Source organism: Onychomys torridus, chromosome 2 (genome assembly GCF_903995425.1).
Source record: "Onychomys torridus chromosome 2, mOncTor1.1, whole genome shotgun sequence".
In the NCBI taxonomy this organism is placed as follows: Eukaryota; Metazoa; Chordata; class Mammalia; order Rodentia; family Cricetidae; genus Onychomys; species Onychomys torridus.
The window spans coordinates 632379-647704 of record NC_050444.1 but is presented as its reverse complement, the minus strand read 5'-3'; the positions used below and the strand labels follow the sequence as shown (position 1 = coordinate 647704).

General features: G+C 35.3%; 1 protein-coding gene across 1 annotated transcript in view; it reads right to left on the bottom strand.

Moving 5' to 3' along the window:
* The window catches only part of Sntg1 (syntrophin gamma 1), an 826637-nt gene that overhangs the window by 234856 nt on the left and 576455 nt on the right, over nt 1–15326 (bottom strand). The window contains exon 16 of the mRNA XM_036179958.1: nt 5462–5592. Coding sequence (XP_036035851.1) covers nt 5462–5592 — 131 coding nt within the window. The remainder of the gene's footprint in view (nt 1–5461; nt 5593–15326) is intronic.

Sequence of the window (15326 nt, the reverse complement as noted above, 5' to 3'; positions counted from 1 at the left end):
ATTTCTTTTTTTTTTATTTCTTTCTTGACTCACTTTTCATTCAGTAGAGAGTTATTTAGTTTCTATGAGTTCATAGAACTATTGTATTTGGTGTTGTTGACATTCAGTTTCACTTTTTGGTGGTCAGATATGATGCAGGGTAACTTCATTTTCTTGAATATAATGAGACTTGATTTGTGTCAAAGTATGTGATTAATTTTGAAGAAAGTTTCATGAGATGCTTAGAGGGTTTATTCTTTTGTGTTTGGGTAAAATGTTACATAAATATATTTATGTTCCTTTTGGTTTATAATGTCAATTATAGAATTTCTACTGAGGTTTTTAGTTTGTTTGTTTATTTGTTTTTTTGTCTGGATGATCTGTCTTTTGGAAAGAGTGATATGTTAAAGTCTTTCAGTGTGTGATGGTCATTATCTGATTTTTAACTATAATAATCTCTTTATGTAACTAGTTGCCCTTGTGTTTGGTGCATAGATATTTGCAATTTGAATGTTCTCTTGGTGGATGTTTTCCTTTGATGAATATCTAATTTCCTTCCCCAACCCTTCTGATTAGTTTTTATTTGAAGTCATTTTTTGTGATCTATTATAATAGTCACATTAGCTTGTTTCTTAATTCAATTTGCTTCATATCTAATCTATTGGTCTTTTTACGGGGGGCATTTAGACTATTGATTTTCAGAGTTATCAATGTGCAGTATTTATTATTGTCATTATTTCCCTGTGGTGGATTGTGTCCCCTCCCCATTTTGACTTACTGATCTTAGATGACTTTTTCTGATTTTTTCTTGAGTGTGTTTAACCTCTGCAGGTGGAAATTTTCATTCTAGTATCTTCTGTAGACCTGGGTTTGTAGATCTTGGGGGACTATCCTTCTCCATCTATTGGGATTAAATTTTTTTCTGTGTAGTGTTATTAGCCTGTATCTATTTTCATAAGGGCTGAAAGTTGTAACTTGGATAAACTTTGTGTTGCTTAGTAAATTGCAAGGAGGAAATATAAGGAGGAGGAAATGAAGAAACAAAATTCTGGGAAAATAAACAAAAACAAAAACAAAAAACACAAAGATCTGAGCTCTTAGCAGCCATCATCACCCTTATCTCACTATTTTTGCTAATTGCATATTTTGGCTTCTACAACTGTTTACTTAGCTTGCAGATGCGGGAAGGATACCTTGTGAACTTTCTGTTCAGGAAGTGGTTTCCATGCTGAAATATGAAACCTGAGAAAGGAATGGGTTGCACTTGAGTCCCAAACACCCACTTTGCTCTTCGACTGTGTCTGAGTGGTCTTCTCTGGTAGCAGCCCCACAATACTGTGGTATCTTAGAGTTTGTGAAACATCTGCCCTTTCCCTTCTGTCTTTTAGAGACTCCATTGAATAATCAAGTGTTATTCTAATATGCCTGCCTTTATATATATTTTATTAACAATTTTTAATAGACTTCCTTCATCCTGCGTGTTTAGAATTTTAGTTATTATATATCACAGGGAATTTCTTTTCTTGTTCCAGTCTATTTTGGTGTTCTATATAATCCTTGAAACTCAATAGAAACCTCCCTCTAAAGGTTGGGTGAATTTCATTTTATGATTTTGTTAAAAGTGTTTCTGTTCCTTTGTTGTGGGTTTCTTTTTTATCTTGGTGCACCATTTTTTCTGTTCCTATTATTTGAGAATTTGGTCTTTTTATATTATGTCAGTTTTACTTAATCCTTTGTGCCTAGATTGTTTCTAGAATTAACATTTTCTTTGACTGAGGTATCCATTTCTTCTATATTGTGTTCAATGCCTAAGATTCTCTTTTCCATCTCTTTTTTTCTGTTGGTAAGTTCTGTCTCTGAATTTCCAGTTCAAATTCTTAATTTTTTCATTTCCAGTTTTACCTAAGTTTAGGTTTCCTTTAGTTTCTACCTTCTACTTTGCTTCTTGGACAGTTTTCTTCACTTCTTTTCACTGGTTTTATTTTTCATAAATTTTACTAATTTTATCTTTATATTGTCTTAAAGATGTTAGACTACATTCATAATAGCTATTTTGAAGTACTTATCTTGTGCTTCAGCTATATTTTATTTCTTGGGACCTACTCTGTGAGCTCTGTTGGACTCTAGTGAAGACACAGTGTGCTGACTTTATTGACTTTGTGTTTATGCTGGTGTCTATGACCATGGGTTTGTGATGATTGTAATTCTAGGTGTTGTCTTTCTTTGACAGTTTTCCATTCCTTGGTTTCTGTTGCCCTTTTTGGATGTTATGAGACTGTGGTGCTTTTGCATCACATAGTAGGAAGTGCTTCTGTGTCACTGCCAAATGTGGCCACTTGTGGACCAGGGTAAAATGTATTTCTATGTATCAGAAGATGACATGCAGGAATGAAATAGAGACAGAAAGTATGGGAGTGAGAGGGAGAAATGCTGGGTGTCACAAGAGAATCTGTGGATTCCCCATTGGAATGGAGGAATAGAAAAAAGGCAGGCCCCTGCAGGTTATCTGCTAGAGGGAAGGGGATAACAATTGGGAATTACATTTGGAGAACAGGAGGTAGAGTGCAGATTGTCTATCTGATTCCCTAGCTGAGGTGGCCATTGGGTTTCCAGGGAGAGAGTACCTCAGGTATTGCTGAGTGAGACAAAAGGATAAGATGAGAGAAGAAGGTTGTAGGAGAATGTGTATGTAGTCTTCTGGAAATTGGGGCAGAGAAGAAGGAGAAGCAATATCAGGTGGCCTGTAGCAAAGCTGTTGGTTAGATAGGGAATTGCAATTGGAGGATGGGAAAGAGTGAAGATCATTCTCTAGTCTGTGTGGCCAGAGATTTCCAGAGAGAGAGTTCCTCAGGAGTTTGTGGCTGAGACAATAGATGGGGATATCAAGTTGTGAATTCATGCAAGGAAATAAAAATTTGATGTACTTGCAATAATAGGAATATTGATAAATTTTATTCAATATTCCTAACATTCAGAGTTTAAATAGAATAGAATAAATGATATTCCTGCATAATAATAATGTGATGAAGTTCTGGTTTATTAAAACTCAATAAAATATACTGAAAATTCAGAAGACAGAGATAAACACAGCCCTGGGAGAAATATCACTTACCTGGACAGTTGTAAAACTCTGGAAAAGATTTTATCTGTGCCTCCAAAGAAATTAATGCTACATTTTCAAATACACATGGTGATACATGTGTATATTTTCCACATAATGATAATAGGAACTGAACAGTGGGGAAGACAATCTAATGTTCTCACAGCCTGTGCATCCTACTGGAATATCCTTGACCATGGTATGTGATAGTCTGACGTGCTTCAGAGTTTGAGGAAGATACTTCTAAATCAGGATATTTAGCACATAATAAAGCATATTTTCCTATCTCTGACAAAAATAATGCTATGATGTGTCTGTTCACATCAACACAACAGTAAATGACAGGGAAACAACTTGATTTGCTGCTGTGGATATTGCTGTGTGTAAATAAAGTTCTGATTGGCCAGTGGCCAGGCAGGAAGTATAGGCGGGACAAGAGAGAAGAGAATTCTGGGAAGTAGAAGGCGGGGGAGACACTGCCAGCCGCCGCCATGAGAAGCAACATGTGAAGACACTGGTAAGCCACAAGCCATGTGACAAAGTATAGATAAGCAGAAATGGGTTAATTTAAGATAGAAAAAGTAGATAACAAGAAGCCTGCCACAGCCATACAGTTTGTAAACAATGTAAGTTTCTGTGTGCTTTCTTGGTTGGGTCTGTGGGACTGGCAGGTAAGAGAGATTTGTCCTGACTGTGGGCCAGTCAGGAAAACTCTAGCTACAATTTGCAATTAAGTCTAAAGCATGACATGACGTAAATTACTATATAATATTAATTTACATATATTTATGCAATATATAATTGTATAATTATAATTTTATCATTTACAAAGTATACAATATAATTATAAAATGTATTTATTATATATTATATAATATAATATATGATATATATATACCACAAAGTAATATCTAGGGTTTATAGACACTCCAACAGACATTTATGTGCAATTGTGTGCATTTCTTTGTTTTTCCTTCTCACAGAGAAAATGAACTTATCATTTCTGAAGCATAGCCTGTGAGCTCCATGGAAGGAAGTTAGCTCTTGTATATGAATTGCTGTAGAAATCTACTATGAATAATGCTTTGTTTGTAACTAATTGTGCCTATAATGTTAAAAAAGTATAGTTAACTCAGTAGTTAAAACTCTTATGTGCTGAGGCAGCATGAAAATAAAGTTATAGAGTTATTTGGACTGGGGAAAAATTTTTGATAGAAATTATTTGATAGAAAAATATATAAACATTTATGTAAGATAGCTTTGCCTATTTTTAAAATAATATAAGCAATATATATTACTGAAATAGACAAGGAACGTCCAAAGAGTTCATTGTTCTAAATGTATATAATTTCTCAAGAAAAAGTAAATTTAATGGTAGTTCCCTTTGGTTTCCTTATTTTATCCATCTCTAAAAGGGTCTTGAGAATGTCTCCCACACTGGAATGTTACAGGCTACATAAGTAACATATTAGAGCTCAAGGACACAGTAGGTATCAATCAAACACAGGATCATTTGGAGCCTGACTGACCTCCTGAGCAGCTGTCAGCTGTGTGTGTCGGAATTGATTGGGAAACTTTGGTGGAAACAGACAAAAAAACCATCTTTCCAAAGAGGTTTCTCAGGCCCTGAGACATCTGTCTCCAAAAAAATGAAGGAAAGAAAGAAAGAGAGAGAGAGAGAGAGAGAGAGAGAGAGAGAGAGAGAGATGAAAGAAAGAAAGAAAGAAAGAAAGAAAGAAAGAAAGAAAGAAAGAAAGAAAGAAAGAAAAGGAAAGAAAAAGCCTTAGGCAAAACATCAAACCAAGGAACTCAAGAAACAAACAAACAAACAAAAATCATGAAAAAAGGCAAAAACTTTTGACTTAAATTCTATGGAAAGAAGGATCAGCAAAGCCCCAAATCTGCTTTTGAAAAATAATTCATTACACATCCTTATCAATATTGAGTGTGATAAAGATATGAAAAGTAAACTCATATACTCATTCTTAAAACTAATAATGTGAGAATGGTGGATGATAAGCTACCTACAAAAGTCTGGGGATGCACTCGAGGCCCTCTGATAGATTCCTAGTACCACTCAAGTAGATAATTGTACAAACTGCACAACTACTTTGAAAATAAAACAATGTATTAAAATTAATGCTAGAAAAATATAAAATCCAATAAAATGATAGTATTACACATCAGATCCACTGCAATTATTAATGAAAGAATCAGAGTTTCCACTGGCTTTGGCTCCATATTTACCATGTTGTATATTGAGAAAGTGTTCATTTTGTACTTTCAAAAACATGCTAAAATAAAAATGGCATGGCACATTGTGCTAAAAGTTTGAGCATTGACCATTTTCAATCAGAGATTAAAACCTACAAACAGACTCACCGACTCAGGTCAGTTCCAGGCAGGTACTGGGAAAAGCGAGCATGCAGTAGGGGAATGAGCCTGAGGTCACACCACCTCTTCTCCCACCGTAGTCCTGGAGATGTGGGCCATGATGAGCAAGAAAGCGTGTCCTGAGAAAAGCAACATGTTCAGAAAGTCTGTTCTTCTCTCTGTATATTTTTTGTTCAAACTCCCTTGTGTACTCACTCCCCATCCTCTCATTCAAATTCATATCCTCTTTTCCTTTATTGCTTTATGTGTATGTGTGTACAGTCCTAAATACATAATCCAATCTGCTCAATTCATATTTCTAGTTCAAAGTCCAGTTCATTTTCTAGAATGTGTAAGTTTTTAGGGATGACTGTTTCTTATTGGATAAAAAATTGATATGATTTTTCCCCAAAAGACACTTTCTATTGCTCTAAGCATTCTTTAGTTGCCCATAGTTCTGTATCTGGGGTTGAGGCCTTGCAATCCCCAAGCATCCACATTAGTGTTGGTATTTTCACTCATATGTTGAAGAAAAATGGATTTGAAGAAAAGAAGACTTTTTAAATTTTATATCTCATTCCAGATACACTCGAAGTGTTATTCTCTGTCAACACAAGGAGCCAATACGGGTTGTATGTTCAGTTAAGTTTGATTAAAGAGTTGTTGACTCTGTAGCCTGTCTATAAAGTGAGTATGAGAATGCAGAAAGTTTTATTTTACTGTAAACTTGAAACTCTAATGACTCAATAGTGCTAAGAATTACCTTCAATTATTAATTTATTTCAGTGGGTTAAGGAGAAATAAGAATATTCAGAAGATACTAAGTCCATAGAGCTGTTTACAATACTAGGGAAGTTAAAGTATCAAGCCACACAGAGGTGCCCATATTGGTGACTTATGGGATCCCCACATTTAGGACACACATTCTCTTATGAGAACTCATTCATTGGTTGTTAACTATCAGGCGCCTATAGGGAATGGGATGTTTTGGGTAATCAGTACATGATATGGGAACAGTTCTTTATTTAGTTGATAAAGGTTATCATTATATGATCTCATGATGTATACCACAAATTTTCAACAAGTGGTAAAGGGTCAGGTAAATAAAATGCAACAAGGGATTCAGGGGTTACATTCCAAAGAGAACTAGACTCCAAATATATGCTCCATTTCCCCTGATATAGGGTCAAGTCATTTAAAATGTCTCATTGGTCCTCTTCACAAAGTGGTAGCAAGAATATTAGCAATGAATAAGCATGTAATAAGGAATAATTAGGAAAATGCTTAAAATATAGCCCAGCACCAAGCTTCATGCTACCATTACTATTTCCAAAATGCTAACTGAATAACTGAAATGATACATTTACTTAAAACAACCAACAGATTACATTGCAATATATTCTAAAAAGTTATATATATATATGGGGGTGTATATGTAACCCAAGGTTACATGCGTCTCATAATTGTCATAGATCATCTGACAAAAACCTCAACATCAGGCATGAGAAGTCTCAATTTGAATTGTTACTATGGAGATTCCAAGTGACTTCTGAAATAATGTATACTGTTGCTTTGCCCTATTTTCCTTCTAGAGGTAAGTTCTGCTTGCTGAAGACACTGTTCATCTTTGATACAGAATGCAGAGGAAAGGAACTGTATCTGACCAGAAAACCTCCTCTCTGAGTTCTATATTTTTTGGTACCAGAAGGTCTATGCAAGTTTTTGAGGAAGGAAAGCAACCAGTAGTCTGTCCTACACAGCTGTGACACTGTTTAACCACAATATGAGCAGCAGGGCAAGCTATCCCCAAGGGTACAATTGTTGAACTCATCTTGGTTGTAACCATAAGTTGCCTAATAGAATTTAAGATCTACTTAACAATAAGGAAATCATGCTTAGTACTTGAAATCTAGCCAACAATTTGGGGCTATATTGTTGCAACCTCATTAAAAAATGAGCAGAATTCTTAGCTGCATTCTAAATATTTCTCCTTATACTCATAGGTAAGTGTAGCTCTCATCCCTTTTCGAAGAATCTTTTTGCAACAAAGATCATTATAGACAACAACTGCCCAAAATACAGACAAAATTAGTTATGGTGTGTACAGTTCCAGTGAATTATTCTATAATACAACTCTTCTGCCTATGGCTCAGAGTCCATCTAGGAAGAAGGGGTAAGATTGTAGCAACTGTGGAAGCAGATAGTGTCTTCTAGAAATGATATACAGCTTTTACTTATGAAACCTTGGCAATATGGCTACCTAGTCAAGACATGAACAATGACAGTAGCAACAGATATGCTAATGTCAGAAAGGAATATCTTAAGGTCCCCAATCATAGAAAAAGACTAGACATAACTAAGGAATGCTGAATGTAGGAGACATAATCTTTTTAGGGATGAGTTATTTGGTTGATTTACTATTATCAAGTGGTCTAACCTGAAATCATATACATAACAAGTAGCCTTAAACATACTCAGGAGGCTGAATGTATACATTTATGCATCTCTCTCTCTCTCTCTCTCTCTCTCTCTCTCTCTCTCTGTCTGTGTGTGTGTGTGTGTGTGTGTGTGTGTGTGTGTGTGAGACTGTCTGTCTGTCTGTCTGTCTGTCTTTATATCTGCCTGTCTGTCTGTCTGTCTCTATATCTGCCTGTATCTTTTTCTCTGTACATGTCTGTGTGTGTGTTCTGTAACACAGAAAAAGAAGCTATGAATTTGAGAGGGAGCAATGGTTGAAATGGAAAGGATTGTAGTAAGTAAAAGGAAGAGAAAATAATTTGTAATTATATTTTAACTAAAAAAATATCAGTAATTAACAAAACTATTTCTAAGCATGAGGATTATAGGAATAAAATTTCTATAGCTTCACAATAATATTATTAATGCTGATTATAGTTATCACCTATACTATTTTCTCTAATTTAGTAAATGCTTTATAAATCTTTTTTCCAAGATAAAGATATGTTCATGTTAGCAAGTAAATGCAAAAGACTGTTCAGCAACAACAATGCATCATTTGTTCATAAGGAGGACTATGGGGTAGTAGCCATACTATTAGCCATAGTTTGGGCTAATAAACAAATCTTGTCAATTAATTATGTCTTTCTATGTACTGCCCTCCTATCAGATGTCAAGGATGCAGTGTTAATGAATGGGGATGATTCTTTATGGTTTGTATCATGGTAGTCAATCCCACATCAGGAAATGATTCTTTACAGATAGACATTCATAAGAAATTCATATGTTGGGGCTGGAGAGATGGCTCAGTGGTTAAGAGCACTGCCTGCTCTTCCAGAGGTCCTGAGTTCAATTGCCAGAAACCATATGGTGGCTCACAACCATCTGCAATGAGATCTGACACCTTCTTCTGACCTGCAGACATACATGCAGGCAGAACACTATATACATAATAAAATAAATCTTAAAAAAAAATTAAAAAAAAAGAAATTCATTTGCCAAGTCACCTATCCAATGACACCCAGGGATCATTGATTTCTTCCAAATAACATTTCTTTGATTTGTAAACAAATCTATCACAACATATCTAACACTTATAAGCAAAGGTTAAATATTAAAAAGAATAATTTAGAGAAAAGAAAAAAAACTAAAAAGATCATAGCACTAAATGACTACATAAAGGAGGTAGAGGATTCTCACAGTAGTGAATTAACAGCACACATGAAAGTTCTAGAACAAAAAGAAGCAAACTACCAAGGAAGAAAAGAAACGAGGAAATACTCAAATTGAGGGCTGAAATCAATAAAATAGAAACAAAGAGAACAATACAAAGAATCAATGAATAAAAGAGATGGTTCTTTGAGAAAATCAATGAGACAGATAAACACATATCCAAACTAACCGAGAGACAGAGAGAGACTATTCAAATTGACAAAATCAGAAACAAAAAATGGAGACAAAATAACATACAATGAAGAAATCCAGAGAATCAATCAGCCATACTTCAAAAACCTGGACTCCACAAAATTTGAAAATCTAAAAGAAATGCACAATTTTCTGGATAGGTATCACATAGCCAAACTAAGACAAGAGCAGATAAACAATTTAAATAGACCTATAAACCCTAGGAAAATAGATACAATCTTTAAAAGTCTCCCAACAACAACAACAAAAAAGCCCAGGGCCAGATGGTTTCTGTGCAGAATTCTACCAGAATTTCAAGGATGAGCTATTACCAACACTCCTCAAATTTTTCCACGCAATAGAAAAAGAAAGCACATTGAAAATGCTTTTTTAAGAGGCTATAGTTACCCTGGGATCCAAACCATACAAAGATGCAACAAAGAAAGAGAATTGCAGACCAATCTCTCTAATGAACATTGACGCAAAAATATTCAAGAAAATACTGGCAAACAGAATTTAACAGCACATCAAAAAAATTATCCGTTATGATCAAGTAGGCTTCATCCTAGAGATACAAGATGGTTCAATTTATGAAAATCTATCAATGTAATCTACCATATAAGCAAACTGAAAAAAATTGATCATCTCATTATATGCTTAAAAATCCTTTTACAAAATTCAACATCCTTTCATGATAAAGGTCTTGGAGAGAGCAGGAATACAAGGAATGTATTTAAACATAATAAAGGCAATTTACAGCAAGTCAACTGCTAATATCAAATTAAATATATAGAAACTCAAAGTGATTCCATTAAAATGAGGAATAAGGCAAGGCTGTCTCCTACCCCCTATCTATTCAATATTCAAAGTTCTAACTAGAGCAATAAGACACCAAAAGGAGATCAAAGGATATAAATTGGAAAGGAAGAAGTAAAATTTTCACTATATGTAGACAATATGATTGTATACATAAATGACCCAGAAAATCCTACCAGGGATCATTTACAACTGATAATCACCTTCAGTAATGTGACAGAATACAAGATTAAGTCAACAAAATCAGTAGACTTACTATACATAAATGATAAATTAGCTGAGAAAGAAATTAGAGAAACATTACTCTTTACAGTATCCACAAATAATATAAAATATCTGGAGTAACTCTAACCAAGCAACTAAAAGACCTGTATGACAAAAATTTTAAGTCCTTGAAGAAAGAAATTGAAGAAGATGACAGAAAATGGAAAGTTCTCCTATGCTCATTGATAGGTAGAACCAATATTATGAAAATGGCAATCTTACCAAAATCACTTGCAGATTCAAAGCAATCCCCATCAAAATCCCACCACAGTTCTTCACAGACCTTGAAAGAACAATGCTCAACTTCATATGGAAAAAAAAAAACAGGATAATGAAAACAATCCTTTATAATAAAGCAACTTTTGGAGGTATCACCATCCCTAACTTCAAGCTGTACTGTAGAACTATAGTAATAAGAACACTTTGGTATTGACATAAAAGCTGATATGTGGATCAATAGATTTGAATTGAAGACCCTGATATTAATCCACCCACCAAAAATGCCAGATTTTTACAAAGGATCCAAAATTGTACCATGGAAAAAGGATAGCATCTCCAACAAATGGTACTGACATAACTCGATGTCAATGTATAGAAGATTACCAATAGATTCATATTTTTTACAATGCATATAACTAAAATCCAAATGGATCAAAAACCTCAACATAAATCCAGCTACAATGAACCTGATAGAAGAGAAAGTAGGAAGTAGCCTTGAACACATTGGCAAGAAGACCACTTAATGAATATTACACCAGCATCACAGACACCGAGAGCAACAATTAATAAATGGGACATCCTGAAACTGAGGAGCTTCTGTAAGGCAAAGGACACAGAAAATAAGACAGAAAGGGAAAACATCTTTACCAATGCCACATCTGACAGAGGGCTGATCTCCAAAATATATAAAGAATGCAAGGACCCATACATCAAAATATAGAACAATCCAATTTAAATATGGGCTATATCTCTAAGCAGGGAATTCTCAACAGAAAAATGTCAAATGGCCAGAAGACATTAGAGAAAATTGCTCAATGTCTTTAGTCATCAGGAAAATGCAAATCAAAACAACTCTGAGATACCAACTTACATCTGTCAGAATGGCTAAGATCAAAAGCAATGATGACAGTTTATGTTGGAGAAGATATGGAACAAGGGCAAAACTCCTCCATTGTTGATGGAGTGTTAACTTGGACAGCAACTTTGGAAATCAGTATGGCAACTTCTCAGAAAATTGGGAATCAATCTACCTCAATACCCAGTAACACTTTTGGGCATATACTCAAGGCAGGCTCAATACCACAAGGACAATTGCTCAACTATGTATATAGCAGCATTATTTGTAATAGCGAGAACCTGAAAACAACCTTGGTGTCCCTCAAACAAAGAATGGATAGCAAAAATGTGGTACATACATACAGTATTTCTCATCTGTGAAAAAAAATAAAAAATGATGTTGAGAAATTTGCAGGAAAATAGATGGAGCTAGAAAATATCATCCTGAGTGAGATAACCCGGAATCAGAAAGATAAGGTATGTACTCACTTACATGTGTATACTAGATGGAAATCAAAGGAAATGAGATTATAACCCACAGCTCCAAAGAAGTTAGCTAAATGAGATATCTAAGAGGGATGCATGGATCACATTAGGAAGTGGAAATAGATGAGATCTCCATGAGTAAACTGGGAATGGAGGGGACAATAGGGCAATAGAGGTTAGGGGACATGGGGTGAGACTGTGAGGGAATAATAGGGTTAAGCTGGGAGAGGAACAGATTGCAAGAATAATGAAAGATATCTCGATAGTAGGAGACATTATGGGGCTAGAGAGAAATTTATTTCTAGGAAAATATCCAGGAATCTACAAAGAAAACCCCAGATTGGACTACCAGACATGGTAGTAAGGGTAGTTGAACAAGCTTGCCCCAGCAATCAGATTGGTGAATACTTTGTCATCATAGAGCCTTCATCCAGTAATTCATGGGAACCGATGCAGAGATCTACAGACAAGCACCAGGAGTTCAGTTGAAGAGAGGGAAAAGGGATTATATGAGCAAGGCAGGTAAAGATCATGATGGAGAAATCTACAGAGACAACTGAACTAAGGTCTTAGGACCTCACGAACTTTAGACCAACAGTGGAACCTTCATGGAACTAGTCTATGCCCTCGGCATATGGGAGACCATTGTGTAGCTTGGCCTGTTTTAGGAGTCCCTGGCAGTACAATCAGGATCTATCCTTGGTGCATGAGGTGGCTTTTTGGAGCCCCTTCCCTATGGTGGGATGCTTTGTGCAGCCTTGATGTGGCACGGGGGTGGTAGTGGGGCTTGGTCCTGCCTCAACTGAATGTACTGGGATTTGCTGATTCCCAATGGGAGGCTTTACCCTTTTGGAGGAGGGCATGTGGGGTGAGCAAGGGGAGTAAGACTGGGGAAGTGAGAAGAGGGATGCTAGGGGATCTGTGGTTGATATTTAAAATTAATTTTAAAACTTTCTTAAATAAAAATAATAATAATAAAGAATAATTTGATTTTTTTGTTGGTAATTTTATATTCTGTTCACATATTTTCGTAGGTTATTTAACAGTGATTTCCCATATTCTGCTAATATGAATTACTCCTTTTCGTTATCATTTTCTATGAATAAATAAGAATATATGAAATAATATTAAATGATTGAGGCAATGCAATATTGAGGATAATGATAACCATTATCCTCAATAATGGTTATCATTATGTGATAACCATTATTGAAGTTATGTGAGCTGCAGAAATATGAAGTAGGAATTCAACTGACACTTGTAAATCTATACCTGGAAGAGCCAAGAGCTCTTCCAGAGGGAAGCCAAAAACTCAATTCTTGGTAACATTTGCTTTTGAATGTATTAGTTGTTTCCTATGTGTGCTATTGAAACTTTTCCATTTGATTCTTTTCTCAAGAACTTCTAACAGTGTTGTGGACCATTTACTGAGCAGAATTTTCCCTTTACAATTTTGGTATTTGGATAACATTCCCTAGCTGTGTCAACTACAGTCACACAGTCAAGACTCCTTTTTTCATGCCATTGTTCCTCTTTCTAGCAGACTTAGAATCTGTCTTTCTTTAATTATCTTTATTAACCATCTTCTGGCCAGAGCCACCACTGGACAAAAGTATTTCATCTGAAATACTTCTCAAACATCCAAGGACAGACTGTAGATAGATAGGCATTTATACTACAGATAGATAAGCATTTTCTCATCTCATCTACAGATAAGATAAGATAACCTCACTATTCTTAAATCCTTAATTCCTGTTTATTAACACAAGACCCTAATTTAAGAGATTTACTGTTTGCACCAGGTTGGTATTTACTTGGAATAAAAGTGCTTTTAAGAACCAAATGCTACATATTGTGACACTGGTTGCCTAGCAACCCGGAACATTCCCCCTGTCAGCAGATAGGAAAGTGCTGCTCCAAGTTAACCTTAAACTAACAAATTCTTAACTCCTTTTGCTTTCACCTTGATTTACTAATAAGCTTATTATCTAACCATACTTAGGAATGTAGTATTATACACAGATTCCTCTTTTTTCCTTCTTGGATTTGCCTAATTGATTCAAGGTTCCTCAATTCTAAACATAGATGTCCCAAACACAAGGGCACCCACATATGTTAAAGAAACATTTTTGAAGCTTAAATCACATATAAAACCCCACACATTAATACTTCAACAACCCACTTTCACCTCTGGACAGATGGGCCAAATTGAAACTTAACAGAGACATAATGGTATTAACTGATGTTTTGGCACAAATGGACTTAATCGATATCTACAAAACTTTCCACCTGAACAAAAAAGAATATACCTTCTTCTCAGCACCACATGGATCCTTCTCTAAAATCGACCACATACTTGGCCACAAAGCAAATCTCAACAGATACAAAACAATTGGAATAACCTCCTGTGTTCTATCAGACCACCATGGTTTAAAGTTAGATTTTGACAACAAAATAAAACTACAGAAATCCTACTATCTCATGGAAACTGAATAATGCTCATCTGAATCACCAATGGGTTAAGGAAGAAATAAAGAAATTAAAGACTTCCTAGAGATAAATGAAAATGAATACACCACATACCCAAACTTATGGGACACTACAAATCAGTGCTAAGAGGGAAATTCATAGCACTAAATGCCCACATAAAGAAGCTGGAGGAATGTCATGCTAGTGACTTCACAGCACACCTGAAAGCCCTTCAACAGGAAGAAGCAAAGTCTCCCAGGAGGAACAGATGCCAGGAATTACCAAATTGAGAGCTGAAATAAGTAAAATAGAAATAAAGGGAACAATACAAAGGATTGATGAAATGAAGAGCTGGTTCTTTGAGAAGATCAACAAGATAGACAAGCCCTTATCCAAACTAAACAAAAGACAGAAAGAGAGCATCCAAATTAACAAAATCAGAAATGAAAAGGGGGACAAGAGACAGTGAGGAAATCCAGAGAATCATCAGGTCATACTTCAAAAACCTCTACTCCACAAAACTGGAAAATGTAAAAGAAATGCATAATTTTCTGGATAGGTACAACATACCTAAGTTAAATCAAGACCAGATAAACCATTTAAATAGTCCAATAACCCCTAAGGAAATAGAATCAGTCATTAAAAGTCTCCCAACCAAAAAAAGCCTAGGACTAGATGGTTTCACTGCAGAATTCTACCAAATCTTCTAAGAAGACTTAATATCAATACTCTTTAAATTGTTCCACACAATAGAAGCAGAAGGTATATTACCAAATGCCTTCTATGAGGCAACAATTACTCTGACTTCCTAAACCAAACAAAGATGCAGCAAAGAAAGGTAACTACAAACCGATCTCCCTCATGAACATCGATGCAAAGGTACTCAAAAAAATACTGGCAAACAGACTCCAAGAAAACATCA